The sequence below is a fragment of the Chelonia mydas genome, chromosome 1 (genome assembly GCF_015237465.2).
Source record: "Chelonia mydas isolate rCheMyd1 chromosome 1, rCheMyd1.pri.v2, whole genome shotgun sequence".
Lineage (NCBI taxonomy): Eukaryota > Metazoa > Chordata > Testudines > Cheloniidae > Chelonia > Chelonia mydas.
In genome coordinates this window covers 98,029,058-98,047,572 of record NC_057849.1, presented here as the reverse complement: position 1 = coordinate 98,047,572, position 18,515 = coordinate 98,029,058, and the positions used below count along the sequence as shown (strand labels likewise).

General features: G+C 37.4%; 2 protein-coding genes across 5 annotated transcripts in view; one reads left to right on the top strand and one right to left on the bottom strand.

Moving 5' to 3' along the window:
- Positions 1-18,515, bottom strand: part of UBAC2 (UBA domain containing 2) — a 162,665-nt gene that overhangs the window by 113,007 nt on the left and 31,143 nt on the right. For all 4 annotated transcript variants that reach the window (XM_037896392.2, XM_037896383.2, XM_043535053.1 and 1 more), the window contains exons 2-4: positions 18,325-18,452; positions 15,674-15,793; positions 14,934-15,040 (exon numbers count right to left, since the gene is read on the bottom strand). In XM_037896392.2, the coding sequence (XP_037752320.1) occupies positions 14,934-15,040; positions 15,674-15,793; positions 18,325-18,452 (355 nt within the window). The remainder of the gene's footprint in view (positions 1-14,933; positions 15,041-15,673; positions 15,794-18,324; positions 18,453-18,515) is intronic.
- On the top strand, positions 8,186-13,568 carry GPR18 (G protein-coupled receptor 18). The gene is made up of 2 exons (XM_007066233.4): positions 8,186-8,396; positions 12,176-13,568. Exon 2 carries the CDS (start codon positions 12,202-12,204, stop codon positions 13,192-13,194), a length of 993 nt encoding a protein of 330 aa, XP_007066295.3. The 5' UTR covers positions 8,186-8,396; positions 12,176-12,201; the 3' UTR covers positions 13,195-13,568.

Genomic DNA, 18,515 nt, shown 5'->3' with positions numbered 1-18,515 from the left:
CTTTTGGATATATGCATTGCAAGAGATCTTTCCAAAAATATCAGCTACATTCAGTAATGATGGGATTGAGGAGGATGAATTCTTCAATGGTACAAAAATGTTGCCAGCATATAAACGGATTTTGTATTCTTTCCTGTTTATGGTCCCACTTTCAATGGCTGAGGGCTGGCATATGTACACTGTCAGTGGTTCAACAGAGACATTAAAAAAGAGGGGCAAAAGGGGACAGCTCTGTCATGTCCCTTTTTCTAGATGAAATGTGGGAGAAATAATTCCATTAGTTGATAATGAAGTGTGGGGACAATCGTATAATACATTGACTCAATTCAGGAATACTGGTCCTGATCCGATTGATTTTTTTTTTTAAATCAGAAGCTCTCTTTGCATCTAGAGATAAGGCTATGGAGCAGCGGTTCTCAACCTATTTACCATTGCGGGCCACATATGCGGTCCGCAATGTGTTACGTGGGCCGCAGATTGAGAATCATTGCGCCAGACACACAGTGATCCATCCAGTCCTGGGCTGCCAGCCTGCCCCTTCCCCTCAGGGACAGACCCGCACCACATGCCACTCCGATCCCCTGCTCCCTGCCAGACCGGAGCAACCAATTTTGGGCCACAGCTGTGTGCTAAATGGAGCCACAGGTTGAGAACCACTGCTGTGGAGGGAACATCTGATATCTGAGCTTGCTGGATCAAGTGAGCAAATTTTCTCATATTATCAACAGCCAATCTTCCTTTAATAAAACCAACCTGACATGTGTGTATAAATGATGTGATGATGGCATTCAGTCGTGTCGCTAAAATTTTTACAGTTATTTTGCAATCTGTTTTATATAGAGATATGGGGCGGCAACCACCTTTGTTATTCTTTAATATGAAGGTAATTAAAGTAGTTATGTCACAAGACATGGTTCCTTTTTGGAATGTTTAAGTGAAGACTTTTGAAAGAATAGAAGATAGCAGATTACAAAATGTTTTGTAGAAATCTGCCAGAAAGGCATCAATCTCAGGAGCTTTGCTGGAATTCGTATATTTATAGCCTGTTTGATCTCTTGTGTTGTGATAGCTTTATCCATAAACTACACTTGTTCTGAACATAGGGTATGAAAAGGTAGGTTTTCGATGAAATGATCGAATTGGTCGACTGCTTTATATAAAGCTTGATATAATTAATCAATTTAAACAATTCTATCTGTTGTTTCAAGGACAACACTCCCATCTTCTTGTAATAAGGAAGAAATATTGTTGGCAGATACTTTACCTGCTTTATCTCCCCATTCTTAATACCTTTGTTTGACCCTGTTGAGTCAAATTCAACCTGGCTGGATAAGTATTCATTATAGTTATATTTGGCATTGATTAGAGAATGTAGGAGATTTTGATTATTGGGCTCAGTCTTGTGCGTTCTCTGCAACTCATCTAGTTCCTTGTCCAGAGAGTCTAGTAACATGAGTTCCTCTTTTCTTTTGGGAGGCATACTTTATGCACTCACCCCTTATGGTAGCTATCAGAGCTTCCCAAAAGATCGTATCTGAGGTAAATAAGTGCTTATTTTCTTGTATAAAGTTAGAGATGACTGAATCAAGTGTGGAACAAAACTTTGCATCTTTCAGTAGCAGAGTGCTCAGCTTCCACCGAGAACAGCGGTTCTCAAATTGTGGGGCAGGACCCCAAAGTGGGTCATGACCCCGTTTTAATGGGGTCGCCAGGGCTGTCATTAGACTTGCTGGAGCCTGAGGCCGAAGGCAAAGCCCGAGCCCCACTGCCCAGGGCCAAAGGCAAAGCCCAAGAGCTTCAGCCTTGGGTGGCAGGTCTCAAGTTACAGGCCCTCCGCCTGGGGCTGAAGCCCTTGGGCTTCAGCTTTGGCTCCTCCGCCTGGGGCGGTGGGGCTCGGTGGTTGCCATTGCCCCTTCCCATCCCGCGTGCGCAGGGCAGAAGGGAGTGGGTGGGCTCAGGCTTCAGTCCTCCCTCCTAGGGTTGTCTAGTAATTTTTGTGGTCAGAAAGGGGTCGCAGCACACTGAAGTTTGAGAACCCCTGACCTAGAAGATTTTAATGATGTGTAACCAGCATCTATGGTAAGTATAACTGGAGCATGATCTGAAATTAATTTATTATCAATAGCTACTTCTAGGCATCTTGCAATCAGTTCTGAAGACACAAGAAAAAGTCAATTCTGGAGTAAGAAGAACGTAATGTACAGTGATCCTCCTTGGGGTGTCCCTATCTCAACATATTTTTTAAAAAAATTCATTCATTAATAAATGAGGGTTGGCCTATTGTGCTTTGAAAGCTGGGTCTCATGTAATTGGATCTGTCCGATGTCTATCTAGTGTAGCACTCCAATCACCTCCCAGTATTACAGGAATGCCTTTTTAATTGGAAAGAATGTCTGCAATGTCTTTAAAAAATTCAGAATTACCTCCACTTGGACTGTAAATGCTTCTTAGAATTAACATTTTTGAGTTGAAACAGCCTTTAAGAATGTATCTTCCTTTGTGATCACATCAAAACGGTATATATTGAAAGTCATATTTTTATGAATTAAAATGGATGTGCCTCTGCTCTTAGAATTCAATGATGAATGATACTCAACACCTAACACATCATCTTGATTCTATCGGCATATATTTCTGCTACATGAGTTTCCTGAAATAAAGCTAGATGGCACCTTTTTTTTTTAATCTGAGGTGTCTCAGGATTTTAATTCTTTTGAAAGGTTGATTAAATCCTATTACATTCCAGGAGCACACTCTAAGAAAATTCATGGCAAAGTTTTAAATGATATATTAAGACATAAAACCTAATTCTAAAGAGATGCATTTTCCCGTTAATATTGTAAAATTACATCTCTAGGGTACCATCTGTATTTATACATATTAGATACTGGTTAGTTTTAAATGAATGTATGCCTTCAATTAAGCCTCTAAGAATGTCAGGTATACAAAAAGACCTAAGTTAAATATCATGTGTCTTCCAAAGTTTATTTGTAATAGAAAACAAAAAAATAGACTTAAAATATATTTGCATGTAGAGATGTTTAGACTATTATTAGATAATATAGGATGGGGGGAGTGGATGGAACTGAAGGCATCGGGGATCAAAATGTGCACACACTGGCTTGTTTTAAGTCAAATATTACCCTGTAAATATCACGGGGTATTCTAGAACATGGATAAGATATTCCTGCCTACAGAAATTTTTATGTATTCATAAAGACTCATCACATGTAAATTTACAATTGATTTGGTAAATCAAATATAAAATAGTGTAAAATCTAAATATGAAAAATACAATTAAAATTTTGTTAATAGTATGACAAATACCCTGTACATAATTGAATAACTAGTGCTATTTAAGGTTTAGGGTTATAGTCCACTTTATGTGTCAGGAGTATTGACTTTTCCAAGGGACTTGTGGTTACCATAATAAAATCCATCAGAGACAGAACTAGCAAAGATATTTTGTCTAGCAATGCAAGTTGTGATGATTAGTGAAGATAATACTTCAGTCATTAGATGGTGCTATATACCCCAGAAAAATGTTAAACTGTTACTCAATGCATTGCAAAGCTATACAGTTGTTATTGCTCAGTTCCAAAGGAGATCAACAGAAGAGTTCAGCCTAACTGATTATCCACTAGGAGCTGGAAGATTATATAAGCAAATGTTACTATATCTATAAGTAGGGTGACCAAACAGCAACTGTGAAAAAACGGGACAGGGAGTGGGGGGTAATAGGCACCTATATAAGAAAAAGTCCCCAAAACAGGACTGTCCCTATAAAAATGGGACATCTGGTCACCCTATCTATAAGGATACATAGGAAAACAAACTGATTTTTAAACTTGAGGCATGTTTTTTATTATAATAAAATCATTCCGCTATTTTTTGCCAATCCTGGTCTCAGTCTTTCAGGTGTCTGCCAAGCTACATATGCATTTTTACAAACTCTTGTGGAGCCCAATATATCCATAGTGAGGGTGGATGGGTACTTGATGCTCTTTTCCAGCTCTCTCCACCCCCAAAGCAGAATGCAGGTGGAAAGCAGAAACACGTACGGCAGACATTCGCAGAAATCTGCCAACGGCAGAACTCAAACTCACAGTCGGTGAGTATGGTTCAGGTTCAAAGGCTGCAGGATATTGCCCTTAGCTACTCAGTGACTCTGTCATGTGTATCTCTTGCTTGCCACAGATAAGCAGTCCTATAAAGCACCTATAAAGTATGCACAAATCACTCTCTGGTTCATTGTCCAAACTTGAGCCACCCTGGAGAGACAACTTTCATCCCAAATAACTTTTGAAATATTGCTTCCCCCAAAAGGGCAGCGGATGCTGGACAACAGCAGACTTGAACCCCAACTGTGTGATATCAGTTTGGGGTGGATCAGAGCAACAGTTTGAGCCCCAGCTGTATGCAAAAAAACATAAGAACTGTAAAAGGTTGATGTCATGTGATTTTTGTAAGGGGCACTATATCTTACGAAGCCCTTGCTCAAACCACCCCAAATTTAACCACTAACCCCACACCTATCTCAAGCCCTAATGAGGCACAGCAAATTTCAAGATGATCTGAGCATGCATGTGGGTTATAATGCATTTAGAAAAATCAACTGTTAAACAGTAAACTAATCTCAACTACAGTGGTGTTTACTGCCCCACTATCATATAAACTTAAACAGATTTCAGGTTAAGTTTTCAACAAGTAAAGGCTGTGGTTAGTGCCCAATGAAGGTACGTGAACTCACCCACAACAACAAGCTTGGTAATAGTTAACAGATTGGGATATTGGAGACAGGCGTTTCCTGCACAGTTGAAGAACTGGCCTGAATAAGAAGTTTGAGTCTCCGCTTTCTTTCTGAGGGACACATTAAGCCTAATGGTGGTAAACTGAGAGAGAAGGAAAACATGCAAGATATAGCTTGTTTCTTACTAGGCTGAAGCTGTAGATAACTGCTCTCTTCAGATGCAGAACTCTCTGTATCCCCTGTGAAGCTCACACAGCGCAACAAACAGGCCAGGTGACTAACCCATTATGAAACTACTCCCCTTTTACTATGCTAGGAATACAGCAGTATGACAGGGAGAGAAAGAAACTAACCATGAGTTGCTTCCTTCCAGTGAGAATGACCGCATAAAGACAACCCCCAACAAAACCATATTCTTCCCTCACAGTAATTTCACAATCATGACGACAAGGGAAACAAGACGGAGTGGGGACCTGATAACAGTCTTCAAATATGTAAAGGGCTGTTATAAAGAAGACTGAGATAAATTGTTCTCCATGTCCACTGAAGGTAAAACAGAGAAGAATAGGATTAATCTGCAGCAAGGGATATTGAGGTTAAATATTAGGGAAAACTTTCTAACTCTAAGGATAGATAAGTACTGGAATAGGCTTCCAAGGGAGGTTGTGGAATCCACATCATTGGATGTTTTTAAGAACAGGCTGAACAAACATCTGTCAGGGAAGGTTTAGGCATACCTAGTCCAGCCTCAAAGCAGAGGCTGGACTTGATGCCTTGTATTTCTATGATTCCATGAAACACATAATACTGGGCATTTATTTTAATAGGAGCTGGAAGTAGGGGTAGGCAGCCAAAGTATGCGCTTCTTCTCTTCTTGTTGACAAGAAAGTCGACCAAAAGAAGGAACCAAAACCAAGTAATTCTCACAACAGAAGCAGAACCTCTGGGGGGTAAAACATAGCCACCAACCCTCTCACTCTTAGCACATCACCACATTTAGGGTATGTCTTCACTGCAGAGTTAACCTGGAAGATTGGCAACCTGATCTTAGTCCCAACACTAGCCTAGCCCAGGACTGAATAGCCACACCACAAAGCCATACCAAAGTAACTGTCTTCACTGGTGCTGCACTCACCTAGGGCTCACTAGGGTTTCTGGGGGCATATCCCATGGTGCCTGGTGCTGCAGTACACTGAGCCACTCTGACTTTTTCCCAGAGAACTATGGGAGAATGAGTCTGTCCTTCTGAGTACATGCAGGGAATTAAGGGAAGGCATTGGAGGACTATCAGCACTTGAGTCGTTTTGCCTGCATCCTCACTATAAAGTGGGCTGGTTACCAGCCCAAATGATAGCAGCATCTGGATTTCAGTTCCTATCCCAGGATGGGCCAGGAAGCCGAGTTGAAAGCACCACTAAATTCAGGTTAGAGACTTGTGTGTGTCAACAGGAGCCAGGTTAGAGAAAACACCCAGACATAGCTAAGGTAGCCAACCTGAGCCAAGATGTCAGTCACTACCCTACAACAAAGTCACCATCACAAGAGATGCCAATTAAAGTCCATCCCTTTAACCTTCTCTTGGCACTGTAGCATAGAGGAAGAAGATAACTTGAAACAAGATCTCTATACCCTTCACTGGTAGTCCAATGAGGCAACTACATGGCATCTTCAACTTCATCTCCTGTTCAACAGGAGAGAGAGCAAGGCCAGCCATTTTCCTCTAACATGAACAGCAACCTGAGGGAGCTCACTGCACAGCATTCCTCCCACCCCGAACTAAACACACAACTGTTTTCCATCCAGAGCCAGAATTAATTCTGCACTTGTTCTGCATTTTCCATTTGTTTATATGGTATACTGTATGTTACTTCTCAAATAATAAAGTATTCTTGTGGGGGGAAGGAGGAGCTCGGCGCCCTGGATACTCTCTTCCATGAGTTCTGCATAGGATCCAGCGCGGCATAATGAATGCTGGAGACCAAGAAAAAGCATTTCAGGGAACTTTTACTCAGTCTGAAGATATCACACAGGTGATTCACTCCACTGTAAGTGAACTTCAGTGTTCTAACATTGTTGAACTACAACACCAACTGCCACCTTGCAACCCTTAAAACACACTAGTTTCTTCAGATGTTTAGCATTTTATGATTAAGCAGTGTCTTAAAAGATACAATTTTACAAGCAATCACCACAAAATCATTTTTGAACAAAAGCTGCAGCATCCTGAGAAGCTGGGATGTGTTAGGTGTCTGAGGGGGGGGGGGGGGGGGGGGGGGTTTGACTGGCTAGAGTTTAATGCTTGTTTCATTTGGAATGACTTTGAAATTATCACATGCGTAGCTCAAGATTAGTTCCTCTAAACTAGTTCCATACGAAACAGTTACAGATATCTCACTCTCTGACTATACAACCATGCACGCTGACGTGAGTGATGTAAATACCTATCCACTAAATTCAGGCTGAGGCCAACAACCCATTTTCATAGAGAAGTGACAGGACTCTAGGTCTCTAATAGAATGCAGTGATGCAAATTAGGACTTTGATTCCACTTCACTAAGGGCCAAATCCTGCAGGTCTGTCTTGATCCTTACTTCTGAGAAACTCCTACTGACATTATTGAGAGATTTGCTAGAATAAAGATTAAGAACTACAGAATTTTTCACTATATGATGAGTGTCACTGTAATACATACAATAATTGCCAAATATCTAAAAATATACAAAAAATTTCCAAACAGATTTTATCTGGCCCTGATAAAGCAGTATAATTAACATGGGACATACTAAAGGCCTCATAACATTATCTTTTTTTTTTTAATCAAATAAAAAATTTGTCATTTCTCTGGTCAAAGGAAATACTGAAAATACTGATGTTTCCCTTCATGTGCCTTTTATTTAAAAAATTGATCCCCAGGTGTAAGAACAGTTTATAGTGTTTTTCTGGCAAGCTCTCAGATGATGGATATTTAGAATTATTTTAGAAAGCTATAAAGATATTAAAGCACCATTACTTTGCCAACAAGAATATATAGATATAGATACACAATGCATACAAGTAATTCAAGCTTATATTTCAAATGTAATGAGTTTCTTTCATTTTCAGGCTGACTACCAGTTCAAGGCAATGCAAGTACAATGGGGATTTCCACAAGAGGAGATTATGGTCTGTGCAAAATATTTAAAACTCTATTTATCAGAAACATCCTTTTAACCAAAACTTGGTTATTTCCCTCATGCAAATAATGTATTCAATAAACATCAATTATCCAAATATTTTTGATATTCCCAAAACACTTCAGCCAAAGAGAGTTAGTTGTATTATATATGCTCTGCAAAGAAACTGATTTTAAAGACAGAAATATTATAAAAGCATACCTGCTGAAAAATGTTAGAATTCTGTCAGCCGACAAACCTGGCAAGTTAAAGGACATGATCGGTCTACATACAAATTAACAAAAAATGTTTAAAATACATATAAACCAATAAGAGAACCCAGAGCTGGCTTCATTACGTCATCATTTCCTGACTATGCAGGAGGGTTTCTATTTTAGTAAGTTTAAGTTGGACAGACAGAAGCAAGTCTAAACCTTCTACAGATCAGAGGGTACAAAACAAGCATCACTGAAGTAACTTTATAGTGCATAAAGGTAAGTAATGTTTGATCAATTATTTTCATGTTGAGCATAAAAGTAACTTAGATGTCAATATTTATTATTAAGATTGACTTCCTTCTTTAAAAATATGAATTGTTCTACAACTAATAAAAGGAAGCTTAATTCCACTCCTAATAAGGACTTTAAATAACAGCTGCATTATATGACTGTAAATTCAAGCAAACAGATTTTTTTTTTTTAACAACACATGCAGTCACAGTATTTTAATAATTAATTGAACCCTTCCATAAGTAACAGGGAAAAATCAATGTTGATGCTAAGTAGTTTAGATAGTAAAATGATTTGCATATATTGAATGGGCAAACATACCGGACCTTGCTGATTACCATAAATACACCCGAACTACTGAAGATTTATGCGGACATTTGATGGAGGCAGAGAGATGGTAACCAAAAAAAAAAAAAAAAAAAATGTATGCGTCAAGAACCCCAAAAAACTGAGCAATCATTCCAAAAGTAGCTTAGCTCTTTATAGATATAGATTTTATATGTATAAGTGTACTAGCTCTCAGTCAAAATCAGGAAGAACCAATTCTGCCTTTGTCCTGAAAGTCCCAAAAAGAGCACGCAGGTGAGCTTATCATCTTGACTAGTTGTTCACACACCACCCACAATTTAAAAAATATATATATAAAAAATGAATGACAATACTTGTATGGATCAGCAACAGGAAAGTCTTTTCACAATACCCTAAAAACCTCCACTAATCATTAAATCATATCATTTGGAAACCAGTGACCTCCTTTAAGACCTTTTGATAAATCCACTTATTCAGTTTAAACAGCTAAATATTCCCATCACTAAATATAGTAATGGGGGCAAAATTCTCAGCTCAAATGCACACAATGAAGATCTACATATACTGCTCTCTCAATGGTATTAATGGATATCCATGCATGCAGCAAAGGCTTGATTTCAGTCATAGTTGCATTTATTTATACATCAAACCTCCCCGCCCCCGTCCCCAATATACGTAGGTATTTCTTACCTGTGTAGCATCTACATGCCAGACTCCTGACACACGTTTTAAACCAAATAGGGTTGGGAATTAGGTCTTCAACAACAATTAAAAAAACCCTCGTCGTTACAATATGTGCCCTCATTTACATGTCTCAGAATGGCACATCTAATAAACTAACTAGACCCTACAAGTAAGCTACAGGCCACAAGCAACATGGAGTATGGATGAGCAGATTTATGCATATACTACTATTGTACACTGCAATCATTATATTTATAAAATTGGTGTAGGAGCTCAGAAGTATATCACAGGCACTTAATCACTAAAGAGAGAAATCTAAAACCCATAAAGAGAAAGAAGGAATGAAAAATTTGAGGATACACACTGCCTAAAACAAAAACAAAAATGTAACTGTTGCTGGGAGTGTTTTCAGGAGTCAGTTCCCAAACATGTTGGTATATTTCCCATAATACTGATTCATATTTATACTTATATTTTATTAACAAAATTTTTGTTATTTTTTTTGGTAACTTCTTAGGAAAAGAATATCTTTATGAAAACATTATCAAAATTGAATTAATTGATCGGTAGATAAGATTTCATCACTATGCTGCACATTAACAGAATCCCACTTTTGGGATGTGTCCCATCCTTCTTCTGATGTGCCTCAATATCTTTTAAAAATATTCCTTTTAATTTGACCCATCCTCTGGGCTGACCACTTCAGAGGCATTTCTGAAACTCCCTCCAAATCTCCTTCCTTGTCACCACAATACACTACATAATTTTTCCATTCCGAATGTAATAGTCCATTTTACTTTATTGCCGTTACACTAACATTTTCACTTTAATGACTAAATCATCCTCAAATAATCAGCAACAGTTTGTATGAATGAGAAAACTTCATTGAGACCAAGAGTATAGGATTTATTTGTGTGTATAATGAAATAAACTACAGTTCCATTATAGAGAACAACAACAAAAAGTGAGAGATATAAAACCACACATTTCAAGGCAGAAGTTAACCCTAACTGACAGGGATTAGGAAGAAATTTCCCATATAGACAGGTCACGTCATTATTGTTCAATATAAGGGCAGTCTCCTCAAAAGCATCTGTAACTGGCCATTTTCAGCCAGAATATTGGACTAAACAAACCATGGGTCTAATCTGGAAGCTCTGTATTAGTAAGTAAAGTAGATGGCAGACATTACAGTGAAAAGATAAAGATTAAAAAAAAAAATACAGAGAGTAACAGTGAACTAAATTACTCTTTAAATGCTTTTGTTACTTACAAGCCTAAAATGTCCACTGACACCTCATGGAAATTGCATTCCTCTGCTGCTTGGGAAAACCATGAGCAGTATCAGTCAGGAACTGGGAACTATTCAATTATTGGGGGCAAGGAGATCTCTCTCTCTCTCTCTCTCTCACACACACACACATGCACAAAAAGGGTATTGGGGGAGGAATAAAGTAGCAGTGATCCCAGGCCACCCACCCACCCCCCAAGTGTCAGGAGGCTGGGTCAAGGGTCGAGTAATAGAGAACCCTGCCATACACATAGCAGCCAGGAGGCTGCAGGAACAGGAGAACACATTCTTCTTTCCTTTCAGGAACTATGAAGCTGGGGGAGGGGTACAGTAGCACAGGCACACTGGCAACCACCAAGAGGCTAAGGACGTCACATAGTAGACCACTGCACCAAAATAGGGTGGAGAAAGAAAGAAAGCTTCTTGTTCTCTTTCAGCAGCTGAGGTAGCAGCATGAAACTTCAGTTTTCAAACACTTATGACAAAGAGGCTGATACAAAAAATGCTGACCCTTTGCCCAGCAGCTTCCCACAAGGACACTGCCGTGAAATTTGCATGGTTCGTTCTCCATTGCGAATTTTTGTATTAAAATAAAAGTTATAAATGTAGTCTTCTCACTAGTATGTATCTGGCAAATTTTTTTCAAACCCTGGGTATGGATACTATACTTAGAATCTAAGTAGGTATTAAGCTACCTTTTTCTTTTTTTCCATGCCTTTCATATGTTCTATTGGGAACTATGCAGTTTGTAGCTAAAATTCACAACTGATATTTTTCCTTGTGTATAGGAACTACACCAAATTTCATGTTTATTTGTTCTTTTTATTACTCAATTTTAGTAATTAATTTTTAAAACAAATATACTTTTGAGGAGTATTTTCTTTAGAAAAGGCTACTTACAAAATTTAAGGACAAGTAGAAGAGTTCTGTTTAATTTGCAACTGTTTAAAACAGCAAACTTCAGATACTGTAGCTCATTAGAGCAGGGACTGTCTTTTTGTTCTGTGTTTGTATAGCGCTTAGCACAGTGGGATCCTGGTCCCTGGCTGGGACTGCTAGATGCTACAGTAACACAAACAAACAAAAAGCGAAACATAACAACATTCAGCAATCCCTGACTTCAAATTTTCTCATTATATTTAGGAAATCCTTTTACAAGACACATTTTTAATTAGTTAATTTTTTTTTAAATCTATAATTATATTTTAATTTACTGTATTAAATAACACATCACTCCCTACAAGTTTGATACTATATGTAATCTCTTTGGGGCAGACATTATTTTGATAGAGTAAGCCTAGCATGTTTTGGGAGTTACAATAATGTATTTTTATTTCTTGACTGCAATTATTTTTAAATGAGTTTTAAAAAAATAATTGTGGTCAAGAAATAAGAACAATCTGTTTTGCTTCTATACAAATTTCCAACTCTAATTTTTATTGTAATTTAATTACTCATTATTTACTTCATTTGCTCTTAGGGATCATGTTTTAAGAGGAAAAAAATATGAATGAATACCATCAGAATCAAAACATTATGCCAGGAAACTGGCACCCAGAAGAGTACAGGATTGCATCACTTGTCTTTTATAGTTTTATATTCATAATTGGATTGCTAGTGAACATCACTGCACTATGGGTCTTCAGCTGCACCACCAAGAAAAGAACAACTATAACAGTCTATATGATGAATGTCGCATTACTTGACTTAATTTTTATATTGTCCGTACCTTTTCGGATAACCTACTATGCAAAGAAAGCTTGGCCATTTGGAGATATATTCTGTCGGATTCTTGGTGCTTTCACTGTGTTTTATCCAAGCATTGCTCTGTGGCTGCTTGCTTTTATAAGTGTTGATAGATATATGGCCATTGTCCAGCCCAAACACGTCAAAGAACTTAGAAATACAAGGAAAGCTCTGCTAGCTTGCATTGGTATCTGGATAATGACCCTTGCATCAACTTCCCCTCTGCTATTTTTATATTTGGATCCAGATAAAGCCTCAAATTTTACTACCTGCATGAAGATGCTCGATATCATCCATCTAAAGGAAGTCAATATGTTAAATTTTTCTCGTTTGATTTTTTTTTTCTTGATTCCCCTGTTTATCATGATTGGATGCTATCTAGTCATTATTTACCATTTTGTCCACGGCAGGACTTCCAAACTGAAACCCAAAGCTAAAGAAAGATCTATAAAAATTATAATTACTCTGATTGTGCAAGTGCTTGTCTGCTTTGTGCCCTTCCACATTTGTTTTGCCTTCCTGATGCTGCAAGACGAAGACCAGAGTTACAATCCGTGGGCAGCCTTTACCACCTTTCTCATGAATCTCAGTACGTGCTTAGATGTTATTCTGTACTACATTGTTTCTAAACAATTTCAGGCTAGAGTCATCAGTGTCATGCTTTATCGCAACTATCTTAGAAGCGTGCGCAGGAAGAGTTTTCGATCTGGGAGTTTAAGGTCACTAAGTAATATAAACAGTGAAATGATATAAAAAAATCAGAAGATGCTTATAAATGTGGCCAAGTGACTTTCACTGAAATCTGACATTTCAACTTGGTTGTATTCAAGAATGCTCTGGAGTTTGCAATATTGGAACCCGTTAGATCTGTGATAGCATAATTGTGGGACAAGTGGAATACCAATGAGTTAAAATATGAATGTTTCATCAATCTGTTTTACATTTTTCACAGTAAATCCAGGAGAACTAAGATATTTATGATCTACCGTCTGGGGGAAGCAGGCAAATAAATATATTGTCCATGATGTACTGCCTCTCAATCAATGTAAATATTTCCAGGTGTAAAAGAGTCAATGTCCATGCTAGTGTATATACAATTTAAATAAAGCACATGCAGCTCTGCAGAATTTTAGTGTGACCACTAGTTAACATATCTGCTTATACATGATGCATTAAGATTTTATATTTACATGCCAGATAGTATATAAAATCAAAATATCTATTATATTCATAAGTTCAGATTTTTCCAGGAGAACAAAAACATGAACTGAAGAGAAAGTTTCTTTAATTGATATTTACATTTGGTTTACATAAAAGAGATTTTATGTAGTTGTATTTTGACACCCTAAAACTAATGAAATTCTGTAATCATAAATAAAAAGTACACTGAATAGTAGAAGAGATAAATTATTCAAATTGTTAATTATTTCCTGTAAGTGTAATATACAACATCACTAATGTCTGGAATACCCTAAAGCTTAAACAGATAGTATATACTTTGTTCCCGAATAATGGATTTCATTTATACAGACATACAAATAGTGTACATCCCACCTCTAATCTTTCCGAATACTGACACACTACAAGACCCTGATAATAGCTAACCTTAGAAAGTCTAACAAAAACCACATTTTTTTAGTGGGCTACCTACAGTATAACTTTCCACATGCTTATGAGAATGTCTAATGTTTTTTTCATCAGATATACTAAGGATCAGAAACCGAAAGCCCTTACATTTGACATTAGAAAACAGTGACTATAAAATCTTTTCTTAATACCAAAGAGCATGCAGCATATGGAAACCCATAACTATGTGAGGTTGACCATACTAAAGCGTGAACCTAAATGCAAATACTGAGTTAGCCATCTAGTTTTCTGTTCTTTTTATTATACAAATCTCAAAAGCAGCTTATTTGAAACTGAGCTCCTAAAGAATCTTAAGCTTTAAACACTTCACTCTTCAAATATGAAATGCAATACACATATACATAATGTCCTATAAAACTCCAAAGTTTTGAAATGTGAACTAATGAAGTACCTTCCAGTATGAAATGCATACAGTTTTGCATATTTTAAAAAGTGAGTTACAGTAACATTAGTTTTGTGCTTTCAGCAGCATAGTTAACACTTAAAACAGTGTGAAATAAAAACAAATATTCAAGAACACTGTACTGGGTAAAGCTTAAAAGATGCCAGCACTGCAAGGTAACTCCTTTTAGTTACTCCAAGACAGAGAAAAAGACAATGTTGTGGAATTGAAAGTCATCACAAAGTGGAAGTGTAATACTAAAAATATTTCAACTCTACTGCAGGTCATATTTGGAAAATAGTGTTATACAAATGAATATTAATGCCAAGAACATTTACGTTTTACAAAAAGGATATACTGCATTTGAAGGGTTACATTAGTAGGTTATTTTACTCAAATCTGTGCTAAGTAATCCCTTGAAATAGTATCTAAGACAAAGCCAAGCCCATTAAGAACTACTTACAATCCAGAAGGCAAACTGCTGATGGTGATGCCAAATGCATATTGCACAGCTTCTACAAGGAGAAGATCAAACAAAGCAGACAGCATCCAGGAGCCAAATAAAAAGGACTGAAAAGAAAAAAACAACACAGATAAGTCCCAAACATTAATTATTTAATTTAACTGGAGCTAGTTAATTCTATAAGATTAAACATATGGATGACATAAAGCTCTGAGGCAGAAGCTCTAATTTTTAAAGTTGAAAAAGTCTATTTTAATAGTTCAATTAGGCTAAGTTTATTTCCTTGAGCATTACAGGACAATTTTACAACATGGGTTTACCAGACCAGTCTCTCTCATCTTCAAGAAGTATAAAGAAGTGGATTGTTCAATAAAATTCACTTTCACGGACCACATAAAACTTGCTGTACCCTACCAACATTTTTTTCTTAGATTGAGCCATTAGTTATAACATGAAAAAATGCTAAAAATGTTCTGTGGTTATTCAATTGTGATTTACGGGTAAAAATACCAATTAAAAATACATTAATTGATTAAAGGAAATAAAATCTCAATTAAGAATAAACCTTAACATAATATTTAAAATCCAACATGCCAGTCAAAAAAATTGGTTAGCTTACATAATATGAAACAAAGTATCTCTCCACAAAGACAACAACAAGATAAATATCTGACAATAATGTGAGACCAGAGGATTTAGCAATCATTGTGGGTATTGAAAATGATAGAAGTGGCACTTACTGAAAATTTTCGGCTGCCATATCTTCTTTCAAATATCCTAAAGTTATAAATGAGCAAGCTATTGCAGAATGCATCTTTCAGATCAAGACATACTGTTCTCCCAAATACAAGTCTCCAAATCTAAAATATAAAAGCACCAAGATATTTAATTCTCTCCCATCCTTCAGAGGATTTGTGTTTAGGTTTAACATAATACAAAAGAGGAGGAAACATTTAGTGACAACAGTCAGAGTAAATACAGTGGTCCACATATTTCTTTAATCATTTTTCTAAAATGATTAGTAGATATTAGAAAGTTTGTTTAAAAAAATAAAACATTTTCAAGTAAGATTTTCTTTTTTAAACTATCTTACTATTCAAATCAAATCAACTCATCTTCGATAGTTCACATTTACAAATACTAATATACCATGCTTTCCCCAAATACTTGCATATAGCAGTGCTGATAACAGAAAAAGATGGTTCCTTTCAACAGGGAACTGCTACCATTAACTATTTTTCAGCAGCATAAAGAAAATCAAGGGATTTTAGGACTCCCTTTAGGATGAACTGCAAAGCAAAAGTTAAACAAAATACGGGTTTGCCCTTACTGTTCCTTTATAATGTAAAAAACTTTTTCTCCAATATTTTATTCTGCTTGATTCCTATACTTGAACTATCAGAAACATCAGGTCCTCATTTCCCTCTTTTTACGTAGGACCTTAATGAGATATTTGGAAGACCTGAACAGTGATATTACATGAAGCTGTAATCTGAGCTGCTGGGATGAAGCTCTCCCTCCCCACAACTGAATACAAAGAGGCCATGTCTATACTTCAGGGACTATAGCAGCATATCCATGGCATAGCATAGATGTAACCAACAGCGATGGAAGGGGGGTTTCCATTGCTGTAGAAACTTTACTTCCCCAAGTTCTTTCATCAACCTATTTGCATTTAAACTGAGGGTTATGTTGGTATAGCTACGGCTATGTGGATTTTTCTCACCCCTGACTGCTATAGCTATGTCAACCTAAATTTTAAATGCAGACCAGGCTGAAAACGGCAATGACATAAGGAATCTATTCAGCTTCTCCTCCTGCCCAGAGTGGGATTAGGAGTAGCGGGGATAACTAAATCATAATCTCATGTGATACTACTGTTCAGGTCTCTCAAAGCTCTTTGGAAAACCTCCAGAAAAAAAACAGGACAGTGACAACCTAGTATTTTTAACTTAAACAAGCAGAAAAGACTGGAACTAAACAAAAACAAACAAAAGTCCTTTAGAACAGTCTTTATGCAGCGTGAAGAACCAGTCAAGGGCACGTTTTGGGGAGCTTTTCAGTTGACCTTTTAGGGTCTGAAGACAAACACATTTGGGGAAGATAGTAAGAGTCACTTGTTAGCTCTTTTCTGCTGAGCAATGGTATGCAGCCTCCAAAAATGAAGAGCACTTTACAGTAGTACTATTTAAATACAGAATATTGTATTGAAGATTAATATTGATACTAGAAGGCTCTTTAATTAAGCAGACAAAGGCATTACAAGATTCAATGCCTGGAAGCTGAAGGCAACCAACTTCAAACTGGAAATAAGTTGCATTTTTTTAACTGTGAGGGTAATTAGCCAATGGAGCAGACTACTCAAGCTTATGGCAAATTCTCCCTCATTTGGAGTCTTTACAATGAGATTTTGTGTCTTTCTAAAAATGATGCTCAAGTAATTGGGCTAGATGCACGAATCTCTGGGTGAAAATCTATGTCCTGCGTTATGCAGATCAGGCTAGATGATTACAATACTCCCTTCCACCACAAAATAAATCGATGAACACAACAAAATTATTCCTATTCACATCAAAGTATCATATACTATTAAATGTGTTTGGCCATGTCTACACTAGCAAGCTTACAGTGGCACAGATGTACCAATGCAGCTGTGCTGCTGTAAGATCTCTTGTGTAGCCAGTCTATGCTGACAGGAGAGAGCTCTCCCGTCAACATAAAAAAACCCTCTCAACGAGCGGCACTAGCAGTGTTGGCGGGAGAAGCTCTCCTGGCAACATAGTGCTGTGCACACTACCCCTTATGCCAGCAAGAATTATGTTGCTCAGGGGGATGGGGGTGTTTTTTCATCCCCCTGAGCGACACAAGTTTTGTCGACATAAGTGGCAGTGTAGACATGACCATAATTTATGCTCAAGTTATACAAGGCTCACATTCTCCTCTGTTGAAAGACAGATGATGAAATAATATCAGCGTCCCAGAAGAAGAAAATGAGAGGTACTCTGACGGTTTGTTTTAGCAGAAGTGAAAAAAATCTCTCATGGGTGGCGATATGGCCTAAATGGGAGTAGTAATGGTAACAGATTGGTGATTTAAGGACTTGCCTACAGAGGAAGTTAGCACAGCAGCTAACTAACTAGCCAGGTGGACACACTTATTCTGCACTAAAGTGCCTTTGTGCAGTTTGGCTAAACAATTGTGTTTTAAATTCACACCCTATCTTTTTATGAACTAACTTCCCAAGTAAACAAGCCCAGAGTCCAAGACAATGGGGGCGGGGGGGGGGGGGGGGGGGAGAATACTACAGGAGAAACACACTGGGGAAATCAAGGAGGACAGAGTTAATATTTAGAAATCCCTTCCCCTTCTACATAAATGAATTAAAATTTACCTGAAAATCCTCTTTTACAGCTTGTAGGTTATATGTGAAGAACTTCTGATAATGTTGGAAGAGCAGAGTCAATAGAACCGACAGGGCACTTGGAACTAACAAAAGACTCTTTGATAGAGGTGCTTTATCTTAAAAAACAAAACAAAAAACAACAACAACAAATCCTCAGAGTGAGAGACCTCAGATTTAAA